Consider the following 27,309-nt stretch of genomic DNA (forward strand, 5'->3'; position numbering starts at 1 on the left):
TCAATGTATATTGTTCTTTGACTTTCCATTTATGTTATAGCTTAAATACATAGAATTATTTCTCCTTAGCTGCTGTTCCTTCCAATACCTCTGCACATCAGACACTTTCTGAAAACATGAGTTTTCTTTTTCCACTGTCAGGAACCAAACAAGAACCAAACAAGAGCAGAATTCCGTATCTGTGATTTTGCTGGGATTCAAGACGAGGGAAATTTTGAGACTGTAACTAAAAACAAGCGAGACAAAACAACAACAAAACAGTTTATTAGAGATAGGGTCAAGCAATTTCCAATCAATTTTCCTTTTTAAAGCACTCCATGGCATCAAACGGATGTATACAGAATGGTCTGTGGACTACTAGGGGTATCACATCACAGGTTTAGCAGACTGGTGGAAATTAGTTGAAATAATTCTAGTCAAGTACACATGTTTCTGATAATCCTTATATAAATTTTCTTTCTTTTTCAATAGTATGGCATTAGCTCCAGTTTGTGAAATAAACCATAAGTATAGCTTGTTTGTTGTGTTATAGCTCATCATTTTATTTTGTTACCATTTTTTTTCTGTCAGCATGCATATGTTAACATTTCTTTTTCCCAATCTCTTGGCCATTACTAAGATAACTTGCACACATTCAATTGGATTAACTCATTCTGTATCATTTGAAATGATGAAGAGATCACAAAGCCCTTGACATTTATGCTTACACTTTTTAATGTTTGGGTTGTAGGATACTCGGTGGAACTCTTCAGGGAAAGACACTGCTCCTAAACAAAAATAAAACAATACTGTTTCACCTGTTCTGAAATGCTAAAACTTCATGGAAACCCCCAAAAGTCAACACTTCAGTTTTCCACTTTGCTTCTCAAACATGGTATCAGGTCAGCTTACAGGCTGGCTGAAGCCAGAATGCTAAAATCTTCTGTACACTTCACAGCTCAAAAGATGCAACAGGGTAGTGCAAGTTAAAGTCATACAGTTGATATAATAGTCAAACAGTGTGCTCGTAAGTAATTTATCTGTCTAGTTATCAGGATGCTAAGACTTTTGGTAGAATGACATTGGTTTAAATGTTTCTGAGCTGAGCATCTTTTATGAAAATAGCTGTTGTTACTTTGCTCCATCTTGTTCACACTTCCATTGACTTTGGTATTGTTGGGAGTTGGACTTCTGGAAGATGTTGCTGAGTTTGTAAGAAAGTTACAGAAGCTTTGTTAGCTCTTCCTTCCCTTCTTGGTCTGACAGGTAATGTTCCAAGCGGCAGATGCTTGGAGACCTCCCCTTTGGGAAGATGAAGTTCATGTTTGCTGTTACTTTGTCTTCTATCTAACTAATGACAGTTTCAGCAATGGAAATGAAGCATGTTATATAGCAGTGCAAACAGATCACTTCGCTACAAGCTTAAGGAAATCTCATTTCCATGTGTGAAGAAGTTGTTATAATAATACCCAAGAAAGAAATACTATTATTCCTGCTTAATAACTTGAGCGCTGCCTTTCCAGTTAGTGATCTTGTCCACATTTTGAGTGGTAGAACTGCAGTTTTGTGGATTAAGCTCTAACTAAATATTATCTCCTGGAGACTAACTAAAATGATTTATCCTTCTGCTTCTTCATCGGAGTAGTAAACAACACTTTAGTTTGAAACCACTCATTGCTTTCCAGCACATTTTGTCCTTTAATGTGAACCCCAAGGCTCTACATATTCATGCTCTTTTAACAGAGGCATTATGGACCATGTCCTCAATAATGTAAGACTTGACAGAAAAAGCTTTGTTCCTTTAAAATTGTCTTTTACTGGCATAGTGTTCTTTCTGCAGGTCCTTCTGTTCTGACAGCTCTGTAACCCTGCTCCTGTTTCACCTTGTGCAAGAAAGCACAGTTGGCATAGATAAAAAGGAAAAGTGTTTCATTCTTATTTGTGCATGGTACACATCTGTGTGAAAATCCCCAAATGTCTCTGAGATCTCTATTTGTAGAACTGTGCTGATAATAAAAGTTCTGTGGTCAGTTAAAAGGCCCAATTATATTTTTAATAAATCTCAACTAAAGAAAAAAGAGAACTCTTTAGGCCTGCTACAAAATGGTACCTTTAATTGCAAAGATGACTGTATGTACGGGCTTAACAATGTGACTGGGATAGAGTTATAGCCAGGAGAAGAAAACACACAGTGCTGAGAACCACAGCTATCTGCATATTGTAGAGTATTTCTTGGCTACTACTCTGGAGCAACATTTAGCCAGACAGAAAAATAACAGACATACCAGTATGTCAGCTTCCACTAACAGAAATGTTGGTGAGTTAGTTGTATTACCACCAAATCCACTATTTTTTATCTGCTTTCATTAACCAAGGAAACAAAATGCTTTAATAATTTCCAAAGCCTTCCCTTAGGCTGTCATTAATGCACTCTCTAACAGGAGATCCCCTGTGTAAGAACAACAAAAATTTGATCTCATGAAAAGAGCAATGGAAGATGTGGTCCTTTGCACAGAGTTTTTGATAGCTAAAATATAGATCTCTGTAATGAAGTGAGTCACTGTAAGCTCCCTTTAGGATCAATAGAAGGAAAAAGGACCCTTAGAAATTCATCTGACCAGTTTTAAACCTCAGCTATAAAAATGATGAATCTCATTGACTGATGTGAATAATTCAGATGCAGATATGTACATTGTTGCCTTCATAAACTGACATTAGTACAGATGGATTCCCAGAGCAAGATCTAGTAAATAAGCCAGTTTAAAAAGTTTGTAAATACTAATAACATAATTTTCCCTCATAATTACTGTTAATGTATTTTTTTTGATTGTTTTTGTTTTTTCATTTCTTGACCTGTGCTTCAAAAAAACTTGAAATGAAAACACTACAGGACCAGTTCTTAAAATGGCACAAATCAGGGAGATGTTTTCAGGAGACATGTATAAGAGGACCCACAAATGTCAAGCATTGTGCTTCAGTGACTCTGCTGATGCTGTGCCAAATGCTGATGCACCTTCTGGTGGTTATTCCAGAATTGTGAAGCACACACGTGCTCCATCAAGTCCTTAGTGGTTACAGGAGTGGTGATACGCACTGAAAAGATCACATTTCCTATCTGCTAATGTACCTGGACACTACAAAGGTTTTAGGGCTGGTGTCTCAAGCTGGATGTAGATGGAAATTGCAGCATTCAGTATCCAGGAATGAAAATCCTGGGCCAGGCCAATGTTATTGTACATCTGTTAGTGCCTGTTTTTTTGGAGGAAAGTGCAGGAAAATCCTCTCTTAAACCTTTTATGTTCAAAGTTCATTATTAGCCAAATACAGCGAAAGATAAAGTTCAAAGTTCTAGGTAAGTCAAAAACTGAAATAACTTCATGTTATTTTTTTCCAGGTCACATTGGCCTATTCATTTGCTCTATCAATCCAGATATTATTTAAATTGAAAGTAAAACAAAATATAATTTTGAATGTATTTTCCAAACTCTGTATAGCTAGCAGGGAATCTTTTAGCACCAGTCAGATTTGTTAACACATCTCTGGGATACTCATTCTCAAAAAGAATCAGCAAGATCCTTATCCTTCCTCATAAAGTGATATATGAGCTTTGCAGGGTGACACAAAAGCCTCCACAGCTGCTGTTATGAGAAAAGTGAGGTACTGGCATTCCTAATAGCAACGTTAGAAGAATGAAAATGTATGTTTCTTTGTATTCGCAGGGTGCTTTTCACTCAGAATGATTACAGTTCAAGCGCTGCAATCATTCTCTTCCCACCTAAGACATAGCCTACAGTGGGCTGCTTGAAAACTGGTATTAAATAATAAAGCAAATAGGGCAGATCAGGACATGAACCACCACAGCTCAGTGGAGCCCTTTTAAATATTTACTCCAGTGTATCAGAATATGGACTGCACAGGCAGAACTGAAAGTACTGCAGATCTATAGGCCACAAGGTTTTAAAATACAAGGTTCTACTCAGAGCAAACCATTATTGAAGAATAAAGTTTAAAATGAAATTTATGTTCAGAATTTATGGGACAATCCCCCCAAACTAAGGCAAATGTTTTCCACAACACGTCCTCTGTAAATTCCTGCATACCACCGCTGATACTCATGGATGTATTCGGTAGGATGAAATAATTCTCTGTATGCTCACAGTTTAGCGTAAGAATTGTCATAACTGTGTATGGATATAGATTCTCTCTTCTCATGAATTCCCCATAAGTTTTCCCTCAGTCCCCCAATTATTCATTAATCAGACTTATGCTGGGAGGCTCTCATTTTGAAGTAGACGCGTGTATTTTCCTGCTGATCAATGACCTCTGTGGACGTAAAATTTGCACATCTAATTTACACAGAAATTTGGGAACTATGTTGGAGTTATCAAAGTTAATATTTCCATCCTTGCTGAGAAAAACTGCACCCCCTTGCTATACCTGTACAACTCCCACAGCAAAAGTGTAACATGCCACGCAGTGAGTCTGTATGTGTGCAACAGCATGTGCACACGTGGTATGTACAGAACGTGCTGAAGTTCACAGTCCTTGTACAATCACTGGGGTCATGTATAGTGGCTAGTTGTCCAGAATTTCTAGGCATTGTCTACCAAAGGTCTGAAAATGCAATGGAACAGAAGTGTAGGTACGACAGCAAGTGCAAACAATTTTCCACTCAGAAAAGTGCCTGGAGCTCCAGCCTGCTCGGAGCTGAGCACCTCAGGCTGCTCTCTGTAGCGTTGTTGCAATCCCTTCCACAGCCATTGCTGCCCCTACCTCGGTAGCACCAGAGATGTGCTTACAAAATGGAGCCTTCTCCTTTCCCCTTGTGTCCTCTCTTCCCCAACAGTAGATTGTGCTACTTGCATCAGATCTCTAAATCCAGCTATGAATAAAAGTGGCTATTTGCTTTTGGAGGGCTGAAATATAAAGGGAAAAAGAGCACTAACAAAACCTTCATTACCTGATCATTTCCATGTGAATCTGCTGCCTGGCATTTTCCTTTTGTATCTAAATGCCTTCCTTCAGGAGCATTTAATCTCAGTGAATCCTGTGTCCCGGGAGACCAGGAACTGTAGTATGAGGTTCAGTTAAACAGCATGTGCATATAAGATTTTACTACCATTGTTCACTTTGCATTGTTCAGGATATTAATTTAATTTTAGATGGTTCACCACAGTCAGGGAAAGAAAACCAAGCTCTCTCCAAATTAAATTAGCTGATAGTAAAAACATCTGATGCGCAGCAAATGGGATTGCATTTTCCTTACATTCAACTAGATAATCATTTAGAGCTCTGAAAGTTGAAGAGTATTATTCAACACATCACCAATATAAGGCTTGCTTATTAATGATATTTTGATTACATTTTTCTAATTCAGGTCTGACTTAACAATGGCAGTAGTATTTGCCTGAGAGCTCTAATCAGTCTTAAATGACATTCCCATTTATTCCTCTGTAAAATACAATAACTATATTATTTTAATTAAATAGACACGTCAGCTCATTCTGTTGTATAAAATGATTTTCTAAATTGAATGTGAGATAAAAAACGTTTTATTGATGATAGAAAAGTCTGAGCTTTCAACATCGCTACATGTGGTTAGGAGACTGAGTTGAAAGCTAAAAACTCGCTGTTAAGCAGCACTGTAGAGAGGACACTGTTAGTTTGGACCTCCATTAGCACCATCAAAAACTGTAAAAATGGAGAGATTCATCTTGAAAGATTTGCAACTTCAAAGATGGTGTTGGTGCCCTGGGAGCAGCTTTGGGACTGCAGACTCCCCCTGGTGCCGTGCCACCGCAAGGGACTCAGTGCTGGGGCTGGCTTCAGCCACAGCACCAGCTTGCTGTGAGGATTGGAGGGAAACCTAGAGATGTGGCTTGAGCTGCAGAATCATTAGGTAAAGTTGTTTTACTTATATCCTGATTTTGTCAGTTTCAAATTTAAAACATCCTTACATCATTTTTATCTGACCAAACTTTAGTAAAAGTAAATAATTGATCTTCAAATCTTCAAAACCAGATACTATACAGCAAGCCAAGAAGGAAAGCAGCACACAAAAACAATTCCAACTTAAGGTGTTGCAGGAATGTATCAGCTAGGATTAAGAAATAATGCTTAAGACCACCTCAGGTGTAACTTCTTAAGTAACTGATTTCCCTGCTTCCCAACCCAAACAGAAAACAAAAGTGAAAACAAACAAACAACAAATAAAATCTAACAATACTATGGATTTGACAGGAAACAAGAACAGAACATTTTGTTCTTAACTATGCAAAATGTTTTTGAACTGGAATAAATTTAGTAATGTAAAGTCCTGTCAAAAAAAGGCAAATTGTTTCAGCTAAAAAAATAGAAATAAAAATGAAAATGAAAAGCAATCCGAAGGAATCTAAGGAAACAGCCACAGTGTTGTGCTTGTTTTTAAAGTATTCTGATGAAATACAAGTGTTAACAAATATTTTCTGGAGATATTTTTGACTGCTGTATGAGCTCTGTTCAGCTTTTCCATCAAGCTTCTTTTATAAGGTCAGCCAGTCTCCTGAAAGCCTGCAATGATACAAAGATAGTTCTCATTCATATTCCAGCATTACTTAAATAAACAGTAAATCTGTAAAGCTACTAAAACTACCCTAACAATATCTGAACTCACAGTTTTATACTGCCAAATTCTGCTGATATTCTGTTTTACTTTTTTAACAACATATATGGGCCTTCAATCATATTGTGACTAGATAAAGCTTCCACTAATCTGACAGAAAATAAAAGGTAGGGCTTTCTGAAAAAAAAGACTGTATAGTGATGTTCAATGATTATTCATAGTTCAATTGCAGCTAACAAGTTGTACTTTTAATACAACTATTGATCCTTAGAAGTGTATCTCTTTTAAGCCAGCATAAGAGCCTAGGCTCCACTGGTAAAAGAAAAATAAGAACAGTTCAGTGGGGAAATATGCAGTACAATGTCAGCAAGGTACAATTTGACTGTCAGCAGTACCGTTATGAATTACTTTCATGAAGAAGAAGGAATAAATACAGAAGAAGAAAGAGGACAACAGAAACACCCATCTGTTACAAATTTTTGTAACTGAATGAAAATGAAACTCCAAATACTGAACTTGTAAGCACCTGAATCAAAGGAGTATTAAATCTGCACAAATAAATATATCCTAGTCTTTCTCTCCACTGATTTTACAGATACAGCCAAATAACATCCAAAACATTTGTAAAATACATAGATTCCTGAGAAATGAAATGCAACATGTATGTGAATTGTAGGAAAGAAAAACAATATTCTTTCTTATGAAGGACTGACAACATATACAAAAAAGGTAATTCAGTCTCAAGAATGGACAATCTGGAAAATAAAGAGACATGATGCTTCCTAGTGTTAAGACAAACAGCAAAACTTACTCTGACTTCATTAAAGCCTTTCTGAATAATATCTGGGTTGATTAAGTGTGAGAATCTGCATGTATGAGATACACAGAAAAAAATCAAGTGGTCCTAAAAATTTGGTACCTTTCAGGTGATTTCCATATGAGCATCTTGCGTAAGAAACAACTAATACTGCTTTAGGAGTACTGGATTACTGTGTAAGTACTAAAACAACTACATTAGGCAAATAAGAATATGCATAAGAAGTATTTAAAAATAAGGGAATATTGTTAACGTGAGAAACTGTTCTTGAAAAGAAAGTAAAAAAAATAATTCCTCTCACTTACCAGATCCATCTGGGCTGGAGAAGATAGAGAGAAGGAAGCTCTGACATAAGAACTAGGCTCTGAACTATTGATATTGAATGCTCTTCCAGGAACAAGTAACACCTAAGAAAAAGTGATTAGACACCTACGTATAACCACTTGTATGGTTTTAAAACAGTATATTATATTAAATTTTAGAAGGCTCACTGTGAAACACTGATACATAATGTGGCTAAATATATTTTGCCTCTTCAAAACAGGAAACTAAAAATATGGAAACTGGCATCAGACTTTCATAAAACAAAAACAAAAACAAACAAACAAAAAAAAAACAGAGAGCTCTTAGGCTGGTTGGTAAGAAGGACTGGCTTGTTATCAACCAGGTTTAGATGTACCAGTGTAGTTTACTCAGTGCACGGTGTTGCCTCTTATAGATCGTAGAAACAAAATCGCACTTAATTTCTCTTATTAAGAAGATATATTTCTGTATCAATGATGGCTGCCCATTATATTAGTATTATATATATATATAATATATATTATATATAATATATATAATTTAAAGCTGATTAAATATCAACATTTGAATAGACAAGAAAATATTTTATTGAGTCACTACATTATGTGACAGTTGTGACTCAGACACGATGATTGTGCACTCAAGTTCCTTCACTTTTATGTGTGTGCATATGTGCGGATAGATATGGTAAATTTATTTTATCCTTTCCTCATTTAACATCATAAACCATTAAGCCATAAATCATACTTCTTTCTGCAAGGCTTTTTCCATGATCAGCTGCTCTGTATCAGAAACTCCCTTAATTTTGATCCATAAGAACATGCCAGCAGCAGGAGGATACCATTCTGCCAAGCCTAGAGAAAGAAAAGAACTGAATAAAGAAATAAAGTTCTGCTCCACCTGTAATAAATACATTATAGATTCAGGGATGTAAATTTGTTGCTCCAATGAACTCAAAGAGAATTTGGCCACAGATCCAGAATGCCACTTGCTAAATTTATGATAATAATCAAATCTGTGTGGGCTTACTGCACTCATGCTGGTATTTTCAGTACTTTTTGTGAAAGAGATTACTTTGAATTATGGAAAACCCAAATATTAAGAAATTAAAATGCTTGATTACATTGAGATCAAGTAAACACCCTCTCCAAGCAATATAAAATATTTTTTTCTGGTGCAGTTTCTTCTAGTACTACATTGACTATCAATGTAATTTAAGTGTAGCAAAGCAGAAAAATGTTTTCCTTTAAATTGGTTATAGATTTTTGCCCAAAGAAAACGGGAGTTGAGGAGTTATGAGGAGAATGAGAGGGCTTAGAGAGGATTTGTCTTAAATTGTATATGCAGACTTACTGTGTACCTTTGTTTACCTAGAAGTAATTCTTTACTTGTTTTAGGATGTGTTTTTTGAAAAAAAAAATTATTTGACTTATCATCTTCATCTCTTCCTTGATGTATTTAACCATTACATATCTACAAAATAAAGGTCTGTTTTCTGTAATGATATGGCTCCTGTTTCTAAAAAAATGTGAAGACCCTATAATCTTTTACATATGAGTAAATTTTCACAACACCCCTAAGGTAACACAGTGCTATTATACTGTTTTGATATTTGGGAAACTGGGAAAAAGGGGGTCCAAAGTCAATAATCCATGATCATACAGAGCCACGTAGAAAAAGAGGAAATACTTATCTAAAAAGCGTGAATTAGCAAGAGTAAGTACATTAACGACCATATGGTACTCAAGTACCTAGGTCCCACGGAAGTGTCTCAGCTAAGTGAGCAGTTCTTAAATAATTATTGCTGATTCTACTTCAGACTGACTAAAAGCAGTGAGTCACTAATGGTAATTGCAATGGTGTTGATCAGTTTCTTTCAGTGCTCTGATCAACCACAGAACTGGACATCTGGAATTCATTTCTGAAATAATGACCATCATTAGTACTGTATCAGTTGTTTGTATCTTCTTTTAAATTTAGGCCACTAAATCTGGGTTATTTCAAATAGAGATTTTAAAGACAGAAATTTTAAATACAACAAGTATAAAAATATAGTGGAGTGAAATACATGCTTTTTGTAAAACTGCTTTATACAGTAATGCAGTGAGCTTTTTTCTCATCTTCATCTCGTCCCCCTCCAGAAAAGCATGAAAACAGCAGCTTTAGATAATTTGTCCTAAGCTTAATATTTAATGTCATTGATTTGCTTATAGTGCTTACCTATCACTTCAGTCAAGAGATGACCTTTACTGATTTTTCTTGAACACGAAGATGATAAATAGCTAGAGAAAAAGTCTAAGTAATTAGCTGTGTTGCACTCACTGACCTTTTAACCACTTGTCAGCGGCAATGAGCATTGCATCCCGCTGGGTCCTGTAGAACTCCACAACTCTGAAAGTAAATTATCAATTCCAAGTCATGACCATAGTGCTTCATAGTCTATTTGTTTCCAAAAGCAGAAACAAGGCTTTTCTACTTTAACAAATAAAATGCACACTTGGTGGAAATATGAGTATATCCTAGATCAGCACAATGCAATAATAATGTGTATATGAAACTTTGTATGTGTATCAGAAAGGTCTTGAATGCTTCAGTGTCTCTCCAACAAAGCACAGATCAATCAGATAGAGGAAGTGCCTTTGTAGTTGCTTCCTAATATTTACAGGTCAGGGAAAATTCAGTACTGAACAATACATGATATCCAGTCTATTATATCAGTGGATACAAGCCATGTTAGCAACAGTAATCACACAAAACAAGTATATGGAAGAAAATAAAGGATGTGTACATCTGTAAAAGCACATACTCGATATTGGTGCATTTGGGTTGAATTTCTTTAATAGGTACACAAGGAAACAGTATTTCATAAAGTAAAAAGCAAATCATATGATAAACTTGTCATGACTATCTGACAGCTTCCCCTGTTCTAACCCTTAGAAGCTATCGCCTTCACACTTTAACTAAAACTTCCAAATAATTCAATGTCTTACTTGGGAAAATGACCCTAACCTAAGTTCCAACAGGGACAAGTCTTGTAGAGTTACTACTTTTGTTGGCATAAAATTAGAGAGCTGTGATTCTGCAATGGTAGACATGAGAAATGTTTGATACAGATTTCATAAATCAGGTGTAAAGGGGTTTCCTTCCCTGGGGATAAACCATACTTAGTAATTTTTGATACTCTTTGAACCCAGAGCTTTGATTTCTGCATGTATTTTATTAAACCTGACAGACAAACAACATGTATCTTAAGGACTCAGCTTATACCATTTGATACACTCTGCAAGAAATGGTAAATCTTCTGCAATTTTTACTGCATCATAAATTCTGTAATAACTTTTCTGCCTTTTTGTGATGTTCTTTCACTTTCATGTGGAACAAAATTATAAGCATGAGGCAAGACTTTCACAGAAATTTAACTGCTCCAAACCACAGTCTAGCTACTAGTCAGGAACATGATCTGACAAGTCAACTGACCCCAATGAAATCATGAGGAAATTGTACTCAGTTGTTGGGCCTAATCAATAAGTCACCTGACAGTGGGGTCTAGAAGGTTATAAAGGGTTATAGCTAGCCTAATGTAGTACTGTTTTCATTAGGTCAAGGGGAAGAACAGATTTCTGGCTTGAATAAGGTTGCCTCACTGTCAGGAAGAAGGTAAGTGAAAAGATGTTTGATGTATCTTCTAATTGCTGAAAGTAGAGCTGAAGCATGGTCCAAGTTCCCCTACAAAATCTATCATTATGCTCTTAGTTCTTATACCTATCCCATAGAACTTAAAATGAGGCAAAGCTGGACTGGTATCTCTTTTTATATTCCTTTAGATAGGGGTAGTTACAGTATAGTCAACAGTCAGATGCTCAGGGCACAGAAGTGGCTGTTGCAGTCAGACATAAGAAACTTTTTCATGCTTTTCTCATGTACCTATTACAAGCCTTTACAATGCATAGCATGCTACCCCTTGATGTAGAAACTTGGAGTTCAAAGGGTATCTAAGTATGATATTTGAAATGAAACATGGATACTCCCAGGAAAACAGCTGAAAAATAAATGCATGTCGGTCACTGTAAGAAATGCCTCTCTGAGTTAGACCCTGGATCCTCTGTCACCAAATGTGGTGATAAAGTAAATGTTTAGTGAGTCTAGGTGAACCCTGCTGCTTTCTGTAGTGCTTTCTGTTCTCCTTTCTCTAGCATCCCCAATAATTGGATTAAGGCTGTTAGAGGATGCATCACTGTTGAGTTAGGGAGGGAAGAATTCCCTTCTAGAAGCCATGCTGACTCCTGTGTAAGATTGCCTCAGTGATCTTAGTCTCTTTTATAGACCCTATCTAGCAGTGATGATATCTTCATTCACTGACCTGTAGCTCCCAGGATCCTCTTCCTTTCCTTTCAGATGGGAGTTGCATAGTTGCTATGCCAGAGATTTTGCAGAGAGTTGCTACAGATTGCCAGCCTGTAGTGGTAGTTTACATGACTTGACCTGCATTTCTGCAATTTCACACAGAGTTCCTTCAGCACTTTCATATGAATGCTGCTGGTCTTGCTGACCTGGCTTACCCCATTGGCCTAGGACTGCTCATCTATTTACCTCAAACTGATGCATCTCTTCTGGTCTGTTCACTGCAAGGAATGTTTTGTGTAGGTAACAAGAAGCAGCATGACAGATGTGACAGATGATGGGATTCAGCATGTGACATGATCCTACCTGTCTATATGCTCCAAAAAGCCCTTTTCTCCCCATTGCTGAAGAAGCTGTGATATCATAATCTAAAGAAATAAAGCACACCATCAATACCATATTTTAAACTGGATTTTTTCCACCATCATCAAAAGACATATAGCCATCTCTTATTTAGAATTCCACATGGGCAAGCAATTGCATGCATGGTCTCTTGGAGTCCTTTATAAACACAGGTGGTGGCAGCAACAGGCAGCTTTATTCCATGTTACGGCTGTCTCCAAGGTTCCTTAAGTATTTAGATGCTGGGGCAGGAGGAAGGAAAGCTAAAGGAAGGCAATGTGTGTTGTTTTACGGGAGTTTCTTCCACCCCATCAGTCTCTCTGCTTTAATCCTGCCTCTACGATGAATTAGCAGAGTTATAAGATGTGTTTGATGTCCCTCTCATTTACTTATTACTAATTATAAAGGGGCTGTAGATAGCTGACCGTACTGCGATGCCCGTGTGCTGCCAGTAGTCCTTTAGCTACTAACTGTAATGAAAAATGTGGGGGGGAAATACTTCCAATGTGTGCTTTACATTGAGGTTTTTCAAGTGAACCTACTGTGAAGAGAAAATACCTTAAATCTTGGTTCTTGAAATCTGATGGCTAAGGGCATGTTAGCTGAAGCAGTGGTGCTTTCCATGCACTACGATACCCTCAAGGTCTGGTTGTAATTTCTTTGGTGGTCTCTCTTCTTTGGCAAAAATGACAATGCAAGTTTTTATAACTAAAACTGAAAAGTGCAGAGCAACTATAAAATGTTTGTTCTTGGTTTCCTGTACCTTGACATATGTTATCTTTTCTCAATACAATTCAGTTAGCAGTTTAGTACTTGCCTGTGTGAAAGTGCTGGTGTGCATTGTTGAAACCTGAATGTGTAGAATAACTCTGTCAATAAGAGGCTTGGGACCTGTCAGAAAACCTATTCTCAACCTAGAAGAAAGAAAAAAATTACTACAGGAAATGCAATATGCTAATCTTTGTGTAAGTTACTGTTTAACTTATAACTGGAAAACCTGTAACCATTTCACTGACTCTGTAAGGATCTTTTATGCATTTATATCTTCATACTGCTGTAAGTCCCAGCTTTAAGCAACTTGTGAGCTAAGCATCAGTCATGAGAAAAAAATAAATAAAAAGGGCTTTAATGCTTATAGGTGCTTCCTAGTTCTGGGACTTCAGGATGTATCCCACATCTGTAGGCTTTTCTCTGCAACCATAAAGATTACATGAATCAAAGGGAAGGAAAGGTAGATTATTCACTTAACCAAAATCATGAATGCTCAAGTTTTATGGAAAAACAGATAAGAACTGACAAACAGGCTTGCTCTTTTTGCTTGCTTTCAGCACTGCAGAATAAACAGAATCTACACTGATAAACTAGGCTCTTATTCATTTCAAGGCTTATGACCCATCTTTACTCAGATTGTCAGGAGTAGTTACTTGAAGAAAAATAGAATCAGTAAGCTCAGATGTGTCCTTGACAAAGATAAGATCACATCATGCCTTTTTCTAGTTTCACTTCTCCAAGTGTAATCACACTTTGCATCGTGTTGTCTCCCCACTTCCTTGAGGATGGAGTTACAATCCACTAGCTGCCAGTGCAGAATTCACATTACTTTGTCTATCAGAATAGTAAGCAGAAGTGGGTTAAAAATCAAGTCAATCTGTGTGTAGCTGAAAACAGCCAGCTTAATTTTTCAGGTGGAGACAACCTGTAAGAACTGTAAAGCTTGAAGATAAGAGATCAGTATAATGCTATGGTTGTCGAGAACAATGCCATCATTTCTCTTTTACATTGGAAGTGCAGGGAGTCTGCAGGAATGGTAAGAGAGGAGAAATGGAAGATGACAATTTCTTAGGAGTTGCAAGAACAGAGCTGCATCCCAGCATCTCAGTCTTTCTGCCTATATGGTGCCTGGAAGACTGGGCTGCCTGGTTCGAATGGCCTATCAGTATCAGGAGGAAAACTGAATTTAAAGTAAAATAACTGTCAAGAGATTAGAAGAAAAGCGAGCAAACTGAGGAAAAGTACTTTCTAGAAATAAGTATTAGATGAAAAAAATGATATCTGATCAAGTCAGAGGCAGTATTAGTCTTACGACTTAATCAACATGCAATACTGAGTGGTCTGAAGCTGGTCTTACCCAGATGAGAGAATTTTAGAGAAAGAGTCAGTCCTGATAACTCGGCCATCCAAATCCATTGAGAGGAAAGTTGGAGCCCATGGCTTGGAAGAAAAAAAAAATGAAATTCAAGTTGCTAGTACGAATTATGGAAGAATTACTTTCTTTGCTATGAAGATGTAATTATTTCTTAAAAAAATAGTTTGCTGGTTAATATTTTAGATGGTTATTCAAAAGACAAAATGCAGTAACTTGCTGACAAATGATTGTTTAGACCAGCCATCTGAGATGTGATAATGTTCTATGAAAGTCATCAAGAATCAACGTTGTTACTTTTTGATGCTTAGCCCAATGCTCTGCATACAAGTGCTCAGTTCAACTTTTGATGCCATATGTAGGGGGGAAAATAATGAATTCTCTGACAAGGTTTTTAGGGAGTATACAGAAAGATGTTGTAATTTTTAAGGTGGGACACAGTAGCTTTTAGCTTTACCTTAAAAAAATTAACTGTATGTCCAAACTGTGATTGTACTGAGTTCAACACACTGCTACCTTATCAGATATTCTGCTACTTTTACATATTTTCCACTCACACTGTGTAGCAAAGCTAAACAATGCTGTTCAATGACTTTAAGTGAAGCAATTTTATTGCCTCCTCCCAGAAAAACATATTTCAAAACTAAGTATTACACTTCAGCTTCTACAAAAAAAAAAAACACGTTTTACTGCTTTGATCAGACCAGCTTTTCATTGCTGAAGTTAGATGCTTGAGCAGATTAGTGCTACTGCAGATCCATGTATGAAGACAGTTAACTGCTATCATTACCCATGTGGGGAAAATTTGAAGGGAAGGAGGGAAGCTGCCTATCCAGCACTACTTCCTGTGCTATTTGGGAGAACTCCCTTGGAGTCTCTAAAAGGGGTAGAAATGAGATGCAGTAGATTGGAAGTAGGTGGTCTTCCACTGAACGGAGAAGTGACTGGGTTGAAAGGAACATTAAGAGGCTGCTATTTTTAAGAGACTGCTTCAGTGGTATATTTGTTCTGCTCTGCAGGCAAGTCTTTGCCACTTTCTTAATAAGTGAAGGAAATTCTGTCCTTTGTAAAGCTTGAGGAATTTAAACCACCGTGGTTTAACTGGCTGATGCAATAAAACACCACGAAGGGGACAAAAACTGAAAGTAGCAATAGACTGCTAGGCCTGCAACTAATTTGGTAGGACATGAAAAAGAGCATGCAGGAAGATTCATGGCTCAAACCTTAGTTCTGTTTGGGATAAGAAAATCTTCTACTTAGTATAGAAGACAGATTACCTTTTCAAACTGAAGAAAGTAGTAAGGATCATCTTCTATTATAAGGAAATCATATTTTCTTGCAAGCTAAAGAAAGAAATGAATACAAAGAAAGGATTCATTAAAATGTAAAGACTGTAAATTCAGTTATTTGTTTACTCTGGGCCTATTACCAGGACCATATCATGATCCCACTCATTCACTATGCACAAGGCCCTATCAACAGAAGGTTTTACATGCCCAATATGCAGCAATTTAAACAGTAGACATTGTGCCTGCAGTGGAAGTACAGGTATGTAACTGAAGGTCTGTTACATGTAGTGTTTAAACTGTACAGTACACTTGCAGTAAACCCACTCTGAAGCCCATGGCAAAGGTAGCAGCCAGCAATGGACTACTACTGAAAAAAGAAAAAAAATACCTAATGCATAGTCTACTTCTACAGTTATCATGAAAGATTTTACTTTTAAACAAGTTATGGGAAGAATGTCTACTAGACCAATAATGAGCCCAGTGCCACATGTGGGGTATCTTTAACTGAAACAAGACTGACATTCATTCATTTCTACCAACAAGTTTCATGAAGCCCCAGCTATGTACCTGGTAAATCTCCTTCTTGCGCTCTGCAGTCAGAGAGTTGCCAGTTGGGTTGCAGCCATTTGGAATTGTGTATAGAAATTTGGGGAGACTGTGACAACGATTTTTTATATCTTCTGGACTCCAAGCAGATAGAACTTCTTTTAGAGCTTTTGGAATAATGCCATGTTGGTCACTAGGAACATTAATAATGTTACAACCCAAAGGTCTCAGCTGTTGATAGGAGGAATAAAACTGTTATAATACCGTAATTCTTAAGTCTTTTTGCCATTGTATCACTAGAAATCTTACAATACCAGTCTTTATGACTTTACATCTATCTCAAACTCTGCTTCCTTGTGATTCCAAGGAAAGCTTGCCTCAGCTTGCTGTGCAGCTTGTCAGACTTAGCATGTAACTCTTAATTTGCCCTGTTAAGCCACCTGAGGAACAGTGGGTAACTGATGTCTAATTGGTGCCCTTCTATAGGAGATGTCATGATTTTGCAAGCAGAAAGGGATTTCAGGAGTTGTGATCTCATGCTCCCAACACAGAGAATAAGTATTGAAACTTTATTTCCTGCTGACAATTTGCATTCTACTTAAGTGGAAGTGCCAGAACTGTAAGCTACTCATCACTGACAAAAGGCAAAGAATCTGTTCTCAGTAGCTATATTCAGCAATACAATGGAGAATGAAATGATGCTACCGTAATGACATGCTGACAGCAGTATGAAAAGATATAAGAAAAATACTAACAAAAAAGTACACTGTCTCCCCTCTGTGGAATTTGAATTTGTACCATGTAGCTCAGCATTTCAATGTAAAAATGCAAGTTGCTGCCAAAGTGTCTTTGATTAGCCAAACATATACTCAAATTTAGCATAGCCAACAATATCAGAATTCCTTTTGATGCAAAGGGAAACTAGACTGGAGTGGTATATCATCTATCCTAACTCTTCTTACAGTTCTTATGCATTTTCAGTTGATGTTTAATTACGTACTGATTATTTTTTCAGAGGTAAACTGTTATTTTTGTACAATTATTATTAATTCACATTTTAAAACTCATGGATGTTCCATGCCTATTCCAACTTGTGAGACTTATAGGTACAGTATAGGTGTAATCAGACTATAAAATACTTCAGTTATAAACATGCTGACATATTGAAATTACCTGCTTATAAATTTGTTTCCAACTGAGTAGGCTATGATAGCTTTCTTCCCAGTCTCAAACATAACCTTCGTCCTAGGATTTAGAAAAGGACATTGTGTCCTGGCAATAGCTTTTATGAATTAATGTTTATGAACTTAATCAGACTGACAGTAAAAACTCGATTCTTAATGTGTTTTTTGCAGTAAAAACAGGTTATATAAGCCTGCAGATGTACTATATTGCTGTTCAAATGTAACATAGCTTTGTTGCTTAAATACTTACAGCTGCTAGTGTCCCAGCATATGTAGGTGCATCCAAAAGGATGTTATCTCCAGGATTAATGAGCATTTCAAATACCTGCAAAAGAAAACAGTGTATTTTGGAAAGATTTGACATGTACTTCATAGCTCTGACTTTAGTGGGATCATAAATCTTGATTACATAGTAGTAATTCCCTAACAATTTAACTAAGCTGTGTAGAAAACAGATGAATCAGCTTTTGAAACCAAATGAAGCCAGGTAATCAATTAGGGAATATAACAATTTGAAATGGAAGTTCTCTATACAAATGAAACAGTGCTTCAGTTACAGAAAGGATCAACTAAGCAGCAGTGGACTGAAAAGGCTAAGTATTTAAGTCTAACACAATTAGAATTGAGCTACAGCAAAGCAAATAATGCATAAATTACTGCACTGCTTCAGTAACGTGAAATGTTATACTACATCTTCTGACAAACTTTTTGGTTTATCCAAATTCAGGCATTTTTGACATGAGACTGCCCAACCTGTTTTACGTTCTATTATCTTGTGTTGATAATATGCTGAGACATGCTTTTAGCAAACTACTCTGCATATTGTTATATACTGACACTTAATGCTGAGTGTAACTGAACTGATAGAAGAAAAAACACCTCTTTGAAAGAAGTACTTTTAACATACGGAGTTTTTGGTCTTACTTTGCACAAGCCTTCCTGGCTGCCAGTTGTGACACACACTTCCATTTGTCCTTGCTCAGGACTATAGTTGGCTGTTGGAGGATTGTGTATATTTCTCTGAAAGTTCTTTAGCCAAGACAACAGTTCTGGAATCCTGAAACATGAGAAAGATAAGGTGCATCTAATATCTTATACAGGCCGAAGATGGGCTGCTCCTCTAAATCAGTGTCAAATCTAGCACACAGTTCAGAGTCCAATTTAACTGTCACTTGCTTTATCTAATAATGAAAAATATATTTTTTTTTTATGGAAGAGCAGAAGAGATTAACATTTATGGTCTACAAACCAAACTATCTGGGTAGAAATGATTTAGCAATGATGAAATACAGATGGAGGCTAAACAGCATCTTTTCCTTGGAGTGATTTTTCCATACTCAAATGTGGCAATGTGACAAAGCTTGCAACACTTCTGGAAACAGGCTGTGGGTAGTAAGAAATCTGGAAATGGGTTCTTCAAAAATGTCTTAGGGTTCTGCAGGATGTTCATAACTGTCTGCATACTTAAGTTGTGACTTTTCCTAATATTTAAGTGAACACATTACCCATTAATGCCCTGTGTGCCTATGTAGGTACACAAGTATTTTTGCAAGTGTTTCAAAAACCTAATTTGGTGCTAGCTGTTGGAGTGTTTTTTGAGTGCTAAACTAACTTAAAATATGCATATTTTATACTAAAAATGTCAATACTATAAATACTTCAACTACCACAAGTAGCGTGGGTTGACTTCTTTAATACATGGTACCAAATAAGAGCAAAACAAACACTCCAAGATGTGGAAACTATGCACTGCAATGCAGTATCATTCAATGAGTATCTTATTGCAAAATGAGTCCTTTTAGTGATTTAGGAGTCTCCTTTCTCAAACACCAGGAGAAAGGAAATGCTCTGGCTTAAGAATTTTGAATATTAAAAAATATTCATCTACTCAGAAATTTCCACTGAAATGTAAATACTGAGGAAAACGGAAAGAAGTTAAAGCTGTTTTTGTGAAGATCAATTAATACAATAAAAAAGGATATAATGATCCTTTGATTCCAGTATCTTTAAGTGCAAGCAGCCTTCATAGATACCCTGCTGAGGCGGAGTACTGAAGAGCCCTCTTCATCAAATCTTCCCCAATCTCAACAACATTTCCATGTCCAATGGCAACAGTAGCCTTCTTAAAGGGAAAAACATTAGGGTTTGGTGCCCCTCCAGCCAGAGAGATGAGAGATGGAGGAGACCTTTGCATCAGTTCAGCTAGAGTAAAAGGAAAAAAACCTTGATTACAATCTCATTATTGCAAGAGCTGCTCACACACATTAGTCAGTATCTAATAATGGACCAGAGAAGTTTGTTCTATTTTTCACTTCATTGTGTAACAAGTCATGAATTGAAAAAGATAGCAACTCGTTTTAACCTTGCCTTTCTCTGTGGTTTAAAAAGATGGGGGGTAGGTGAGGGAGGAACAACACCAAAACTTTCTCTTGAAAGTGAAAATAGCTTTTCTGCCTTATCTGGACTGTTTTTATACTATTAGAAAACTGTTTTCTGACTGATACCTCTAAGCTTGAGGAATTTAAAATCTTAATGACCTTCTGTTTAGACTGATTTTGAATGATTGTTTTTATGTTCTGCCTCACTTTAGTTAATGTGGCAGTATGCTGCTACCAGTGTACTACATCTATGATGACAGTGTTTCTATAAGGGAGTGGGAATTGTTCTGGCAGCACAGCTTTAGTGGCAGAGGCACTGTGTAAATAAGACAGAATGAAGAAAATGTTGACAATTCTTGCTTTAAAGTCAGTTTCACAATCATTCAGATCCAATCTATGCTCTGCTTGCAGCACAGACTGGACTGTATTTGGCAATTGCACTTGACTGCATTCAATCTAAGAGCTCAGCGTATGGCATTCACGCTGGCTTGATGCTTTTACGTCAGATATGAGAGGACAGAGGATACCAAATCTGGTGTTGAGCTTCCTGATATCGGGTTTATTCTCTACTACTTATTAGCAAACTTGAGCATGGGGAGTTAATTCTTATCAGTTCAGCAGTATGGTTCATGTCTCTGACTCTTGGTTTTGTAAGATTTACTTTATCAAAACTGCAGTGCTGATGTCTTTTTGTACAATCCATGCTACTTAATATTTGTGTTATCATGCATATCAATGTATCACTTAAAAGGTGAATAGAGAGAAACTAGAGTGAATTAGTTGACTTAGCTGTACCTGCATTAAATAATTTAAGCAGAGCAGTAAATGCCAACCCCTTGCCAGGAGAGGAAATTGACCCCTGAAGGCTTAATTACTGATGTATGTCTCATGCTTTGATTCTGTCAGGTCCCTGTAGGTTTCAACTGAGTTAAGCAAGTAGGCAGTTAACCTTTTCTATTTGTCACCCAGAAGGCTATGTAACATGGTAGCCTAAAGATAGCAGTGTAATATAGAAAAGGAAAGTGTAGTAACAATGAGCTGGTGTTGGGGGATCTATTAGAAGGATACAGGAAAGTGAGGTGGAAAGAGACATGCTGGGACTGAATTTCAAGACATATGCAGTTTTGTTCCTGGTCATGAGTGTAAATGGAGTAACAAGCTGTGCCAAAAGCTCTGCTTCAGAAGCAGTAGCAGAGACTTTCAGGCACATGTTTAAGTGACAGAACAATGCTATTTCTTCTGTCTGGATGGGTTTCTGAAATGGTTTGAGACCATTTATTTTTCTTTATGCCTGCCTGACATCTCCAGTTTAAAAAAAGTTAACTGGCCTTGCAAATACCTGTCAGCTTACAGCACAATATTCTCTTAAGCTGTTTCAAGTTGTTAGCCACGATACCTCAGCAAAGTGAAGAACACTAAGATATTCTTCAGAGTCCCTACAAAGAAGGTGTATACTCACTCAGAAGTCTTATTGGAGATTCCTTTCTTGCTGCGCTCACAGTCGTGATGAACCGTGAATAATTCATATCTGTGGGGAAAGAGCAGTTAGCTGGACATAAAGCTGGAAAAGTGCTTCTGGTATGGGCATCTGCCACAAGTAAAGCCTCCAATTTGTCATCTCCATAGATGTGGCCTTTTGTAAATCAAACTTCAGTTCATCCATGTTGAAATCAGTGTTGGATTTCTTCCATTTGGAATTAGGTGTTTTCTCACTTTATGCACAGTGGTTATGTCACAGCCTCCCAGTGACGCTGGCACAGTGAGATTAGGCCAAAGGCTGCTGTTCAGATAACAGCACTACGGCATCGATCCGGGAATTTGGTGCTTGGCTACTGAACAAAAAAAAGTCTGTCCCCTCCCTTCACTTTGCAGGTATTTTAAAGACCAGCTTACAAATGGAGAAGTGTTGACAAGACCTTCAACACCCATCAGCTTTTTAAAAAAATGAGAATCCGGCTGAATAAAGCTGGATTAAGTATTGCATTTAATGTGCTTTCACGATTGCAAGCCAGCACTGAGTCACAACACTTCTCAAGTTAGAGGTGTGTTTTTTTTTTTTTTTTTTTTTTTTTTTTTTTAGGAAGGGTAATTCAGGATTTCTTTCAAACTGCTACAGACCTGTGTTTTCCTCCGTCTTCCTGGTGCCCAGATTCAGATGATAGCAAAAAGCATTCCTGCAGGAGGCTTCATGGCCTGCTCTCGCAGGAAAGCTATCTGCTTCCTAGAAAAGCATGGCAAGCGAGTGAAGGGCAAAAAGATCTCGTGATTTTGAATATTTCAAAGCGTGCTTTTACCGTGCTGGCAGAAAAACTACTCTGTAGCAACCCGAACAACGTGTTTGTAATTAGAAACGACCCGTCAGGCAAGAATGATTCACAAAAGAAGCCACGCTTTCTGAACGCACCGTTTCCAGCCTCACCCCCCAGCAGCAGCAGCAGCACACCCTCCACGGCCGCTTGTGCCCCACGCCACGGCGTGCCTTGGCTTCGGGCACGGCTCCGGCCCTTCCCGCTCCCGGTTCCCCAGTGCCCGGCTCGGGGGCGGCACCGTCAACCCCCGCCCCCCTCCCCGGGAGGGCAGGGCCGCGGGTACGGAGCCCGGGGAGGGACGGAGAGAGGGAGGGTGCCGCACGCTCCCCTCCCTCCGGTGGCCGCTGGGGCAGGCACCTACCGGCGGGACGAGGTCGGGGCCGGCACCGGGCGGCTGCCCGCGGTGCTGGGCATGTGCGGGCCCGCCCGGGGGCGGGCCGGGGGTGGAGGGGGGCCGGCGGCGTCCTGCCCGGCGGCCTCGGGATGTGGGTGGAGGAGACAAAGGGCAGGGAGCAGCGGGGTCTGCCAGGGGCTGGGAGGGCAGGTGAACCTGGCGCAGAGGTTCACTGCTCCCACTGGTCGCTGTGGCCTTTCTTGGAGCTGCACAGCGAGAAGGACCTCGATGGGTTAAAGCACGGCACGAAGCTTCATTTTCCAACCAATTCATGCTCTAATCCACTTATATTTTCACTAAAGTTTCTTCTGATAAAAGGGAGGGTGACAGATCAAAACTTGAAGCAGGACATCTAAAAGTATTTTTTCCCCCCACAGATACCTGGGATCTCAACACAGGCGCTGCATGCTGATCGTGCAATGTGTGTAGCTGCTGCTACATAGGAAGGCTCAGAAACATGGCTCATCGAGTCATGGCTTTGGGCTTCGCTCTTCAGCATGGTCTAAGCACTTATGCTGCTAAGTGTGCAATGGAAGAGAAGGAGCTAGCTCTAAAATATGGCCTGAAGAACCAATGCCAAAGACGTGAGATCAGGCACGCTTAGTAATGTGCAGGTCTTCCTAGTTAGCTTGGAGGCAAGAGTAAAAATGTTGAAAGAGGTGAGCACTGGAGCATCCAATGCTTTAAATCAGTAAATCATCAGGCCTTAAGGTGCCCTGTGTTTAACATGCATTTTAGCTGGCACCTCCCAAAACCTGCTCTAGGGGAGGCTGAGATGTGTGTGAAATATCCCTAGCCAAAAAGAAGGTGCCATTGCAAGATATCATTTTTCCTCCTGTTTGGGTGACTTTCTAGTGTTAGGATCAGCTGACAGGCTTCCTAATTAGATGGAGTAGAGTGAAATATAAATATGGTTCCCTCCTAGTTTCTGTAATGTGGGTGAGGAAGTGTTGTTTGCTTAGTTGGTATGTGAATGCTGTCACACTGAATCATTTCTGACTTGTTGGCCTGAAGATTTCCTGTTCAAGTTTGGGTAATTCCCTTCTAATGAAGGAGTAAAGACAAAAATAATTTATAGTTACACATTCTTATCATTTAATGTATAGATTGACAACCTGTAAGAAAATGAAGGGGTATATTGATTACTACTTCAAGCAACCCCAAACAGAATGACACCAGACCTCTGTGGGGAGCTGGCTGTGAAAAGACCAATTTAACTTGAGCTACTTGTTGTGTAATCTTGTTTTTCATGTTTCCAGGCTGTCAGTGTTGCAGTTCATGGCACAGACCAAAGCCCAGAGAAGTCCAAAAAAAGGCTTCCATTGGTTTCTGTGGGCTTTGTTTGGTTGCTTAGCCAATTACAGTATCATCATATTGAGACAAGTAAAAAAAAAAATACATGTACAAATGTTTGGATGCTTATCTCCTCCGAATTCATCTGGCAGATCTCTGCATTGCTGTTGGTATTCCTTAGCAACCACAGATCAAGTGCTCCGTTTTCCTACAGTGTAAGAATAGTAATTTCCTTGCTGTCTTTGTGTCTTACATGCACACCGAGAACAATGGCTATTTGGTGCAAGTCTTAGGGAATTCGTGAAGCAATTGGCTCCACATCTGAGAAGCCCCTGAATGGATGTTTCTAGTGGGCAACATATCCTGTCTTCCTAAAATGTACTCTGCATCTCCCCAGGATCACTACATGCTGAGGCTTAACTAGGTCCAGTTACACATCTTAAAAAATAAAGGGGGGGTGGGCGGAGGGGGACACACAACCTAAAGCATTTTGAGTTGAGAACAAGGATATTTGGCAAATAATGTTATTGCACTTCCTTCTTCCCTAATGATTTTAAATACCACCAATATTCCTGTTAAGAGGGCAAAGAAGAGAGCTGCTTTGAGACAAACACCAAAATTCAACGAAAATGCTGTCTTTTCAAACATACTGATTTTACTATAAAGTGTAAATAACCTTAAGCTGAGGTTTCTATAGCTTCTTAAAAACACATACAGTTTTAAAGCACATATATTCTGATTTGTTGCCTATTTCAAGTGATAACGTCATATATGTTGAACATGATTCTGTGAAATTCTGTGACAAATAGTGCCTACAGAGGACCTCATCAATAAAGCTTCGGGATGCTTTAAAACCTGTGTTGGTGTTCGTAGCGACAGAAATGTTGCCTTCGAAACCCTGGTGTGTGGGCTCGCACCGACTGCCAGTGACCATGAGATGGCGCATAGGCACTTCATTTCCAGCTAGTGAACTCCAACTAAATAAAAATTTCAGATAAAATCATATTGGCATATTTTATTTGATTGTAATTGCTTCACTGCAGGCGGTCTCTACCACTCAAAATTGAGTCCCACCTGAACAGCTTTGCTGTCTGCATTTCAATTAATGGGTTAATTTTTGGCCAATAATGCTCATTACTAGATGGAGACAACAGAATTAGAAAGTGCTGTCAAAGTAGTGTTACAATGTGAAGGTGAAAATTTCACTATAATGAATTGGTATCACTGCTCATGAGAAAATCGCATATGACCAGAAAATGGCTAAATGCGAGAACAGCCATTTTAAATATCAGAAACAAATTGTTACTGCCAAAAGCTTCCTTCCGCAGGAAGAATGTTGACTGTAGCAATGCTTTTGTGTTGCAGAAAGGCCTGCATACAGCAAACTGTCAGGTGCGTGGCAGCTAGTCTTGTAGCTTCACACCAGCCCAGAAGATCAGGAAGATTTCCTCAGCAGTGCACAGCAGAGTAAATCCAGTATGTAAACAGCTCTTGACACAGTGATTACCAAGATCAGAGATACCTCTCTTTCCTGTGGGAAGTTAAAGCTACTGGGAGAGTTCTGGCTCTGTCTGGAGTGAACTCACGGAGGAGGTGTGACATGTTGTCCTTTCGCTTGAAGATTACTTGGGTAATTTCCCAACTCTTTCTTGGACTTCACCATAAACTCTTGAGAAAGTAACCCTTTTATTCTTCCTTATGTAGTGCCTATACAGTGGGACCCTGATTTTCCTGTCACCTAATCAAAGCTACTGTACTTCAAGTATAATGCTGTGACTTGCTCTTCTTCCTCTCTTTTGAAGCAACCTCATAGTAAAATTTCTAGTATTTTTAATCCAGGTTTTGAGAACTCTGTGCATCCTAAAACTGGGAAGGGACTTGGTTATAAATCCTACTGCCTATTCAAATGCTATTGAACAGCAGCCTAAGCTCACCTGTATGCCATTACTGCCAGCTTATCACCTTACAGTTCGGAGGGCATTCTTACTGTCTCAGTGTGCCTTCTGTTTGTGCTCATCTTGCTATATTTTTTTTTATTTTTTATTTTTTTTACTGCTGGCTCCTTATTACACTCCACAGACTGTCAGGTGAAAGTAACAGGACATCCATGGTATTCATAATATTCATAGCAGCTGTCAAATTATACTGTCTTAGTAAGACTCAAGGTTCTGCAGATTGACAGCTGTGGCTTGTCTGTTTCAAGCAGCCCTCTGTGCTTGAAAGGTCATTGCACCCAGATGTGAAGCAGTCTTACTCTTGGATTACTGATCTATTTTTCTGTACCGGGCTGTGGTTGTCGCTTCCATCTTTGCCTTTTTTTCTAGTCAAGCAGAGAGAGAGCACTATTTAGAAGTAGTTCTAGATATTCTAGTACAGATTCTAGAGAAGCTGGCTTTCACAGTTAAGGTCTTCAAAAAGACTTGCTTGTTCTAGAATATATTCCTCTGATTGGATGTCTAATGAAATGAAATGGTTTTCCTAGGCATGCAATGGACACATCTGTGCTTAAAAGAGGAGAAAAAAGCCAGAGGTGATATTTTTCAGATCACTTTGCCCATGTTGTATAAACTGAAATTGAACAGAGCAACAATCAATAATGCATCCAGCTAATACATTGCCATATAAATGAAATGAATCATAAGTCATTTCATTTCTTTGCCTGACAATCTTGAGATAAATGCTGTTCCATAAAACCTCAGGCTTGTCAATTTGAATCTATATTATGGTGAAACAGCCGCTGATGTGAACTCTATTGTGTAAATCTCCCAGGAAGTGGATATTCAGTACCTGCGACATATGGTGTTCCCTGGGTTAAGCCTTTATTGCATGTTTTCATTGAGTAGGTGAAAAGTTTTCTCCTCTGGCCCTGTGTGCTTTATTCCTAGCAAGATCCTATGTTTTCTTTTGAATGAAGCGAGAGTGGTATGGAATAAGGAGTGATCCTAAAGGCAGGAGTGAGGTTGTGGAAAAGCAATATCGTTGCTTCATTCTTTTCATTGCCTGCAGAAAAGATATTTCATAGGTGTGGTAATAACTGATGCGTTGTATTTGTGTTTTGAAGTTTGTCTATTCTAGTCACCACTGAGTACTCTGCTTTCATATTTAGTGTAGTGTTCTTCAGACTGCTGAAGTTACCTTTTCATTGCTGTTAATTCTTGATTAGAATTCAGCCTTTCGTAAGAATGTTTATCTTGGGCATTTATCTACTCAATTTTAATTTCTGTGTTTTGCTTCTGGAAAAAAAAATTCAGAGTATTCTTCATTCTACTGCAAGCCAAATTGACATTCAGCAAGTTTATAATTTATTATGTATTTTTTAACGTGTTACCA

General features: G+C 38.3%; 1 protein-coding gene and 1 long non-coding RNA gene across 4 annotated transcripts in view; one reads left to right on the forward strand and one right to left on the reverse strand.

Moving 5' to 3' along the window:
- Positions 1–429: 429 nt before the first annotated feature.
- AADAT (aminoadipate aminotransferase) lies at positions 430–22,690 on the reverse strand. 2 transcript variants are annotated; one of them, XM_035325433.1, is made up of 14 exons: positions 22,654–22,690; positions 21,443–21,511; positions 19,639–19,807; positions 18,530–18,662; positions 17,856–17,930; positions 16,443–16,652; positions 15,864–15,929; positions 14,572–14,654; positions 13,261–13,357; positions 12,408–12,469; positions 10,027–10,091; positions 8,448–8,554; positions 7,703–7,804; positions 430–6,528 (listed from the first exon to the last, which is right to left on the reverse strand). In XM_035325433.1, the coding sequence occupies exons 2-14, from the start codon at positions 21,507–21,509 to the stop codon at positions 6,490–6,492; spliced, it is 1,275 nt and encodes a 424-aa protein (XP_035181324.1). In that variant the 5' UTR covers positions 21,510–21,511; positions 22,654–22,690; the 3' UTR covers positions 430–6,489. The 2 variants fall into 2 exon arrangements, with proteins under 2 accessions (XP_035181324.1, XP_035181325.1); XM_035325434.1 differs by lacking the exon at positions 16,443–16,652.
- Positions 11,304–27,309, forward strand: part of LOC118166481 — a 43,831-nt gene continuing 27,825 nt past the window's right edge. For both annotated transcript variants that reach the window (XR_004750521.1, XR_004750520.1), the window contains exon 1: positions 11,304–11,357. This is a non-coding gene — a long non-coding RNA (uncharacterized LOC118166481). The remainder of the gene's footprint in view (positions 11,358–27,309) is intronic.

This window comes from Oxyura jamaicensis, chromosome 4 (genome assembly GCF_011077185.1).
Source record: "Oxyura jamaicensis isolate SHBP4307 breed ruddy duck chromosome 4, BPBGC_Ojam_1.0, whole genome shotgun sequence".
Taxonomy (NCBI): Eukaryota; Metazoa; Chordata; class Aves; order Anseriformes; family Anatidae; genus Oxyura; species Oxyura jamaicensis.

What these genes read in the sequence shown, in the direction of transcription:
- AADAT (XM_035325433.1), bottom strand. Translation starts at nt 21,509, where the DNA reads ATGAATTATTCACGGTTCATCACGACTGTGAGCGCAGCAAGAAAGGAA. An exon ending in CGCTGACAAGTGGTTAAAAG is followed by an intron (nt 8,555 to 10,026) that starts GTCAGTGAGTGC and finishes TTCTTTCTCTAG; the next exon opens with GCTTGGCAGAATGGTATCCT. An exon ending in AAAAAGCCTTGCAGAAAGAA is followed by an intron (nt 7,805 to 8,447) that starts GTATGATTTATG and finishes ACTTTTTCTTAG; the next exon opens with GTGTTACTTGTTCCTGGAAG.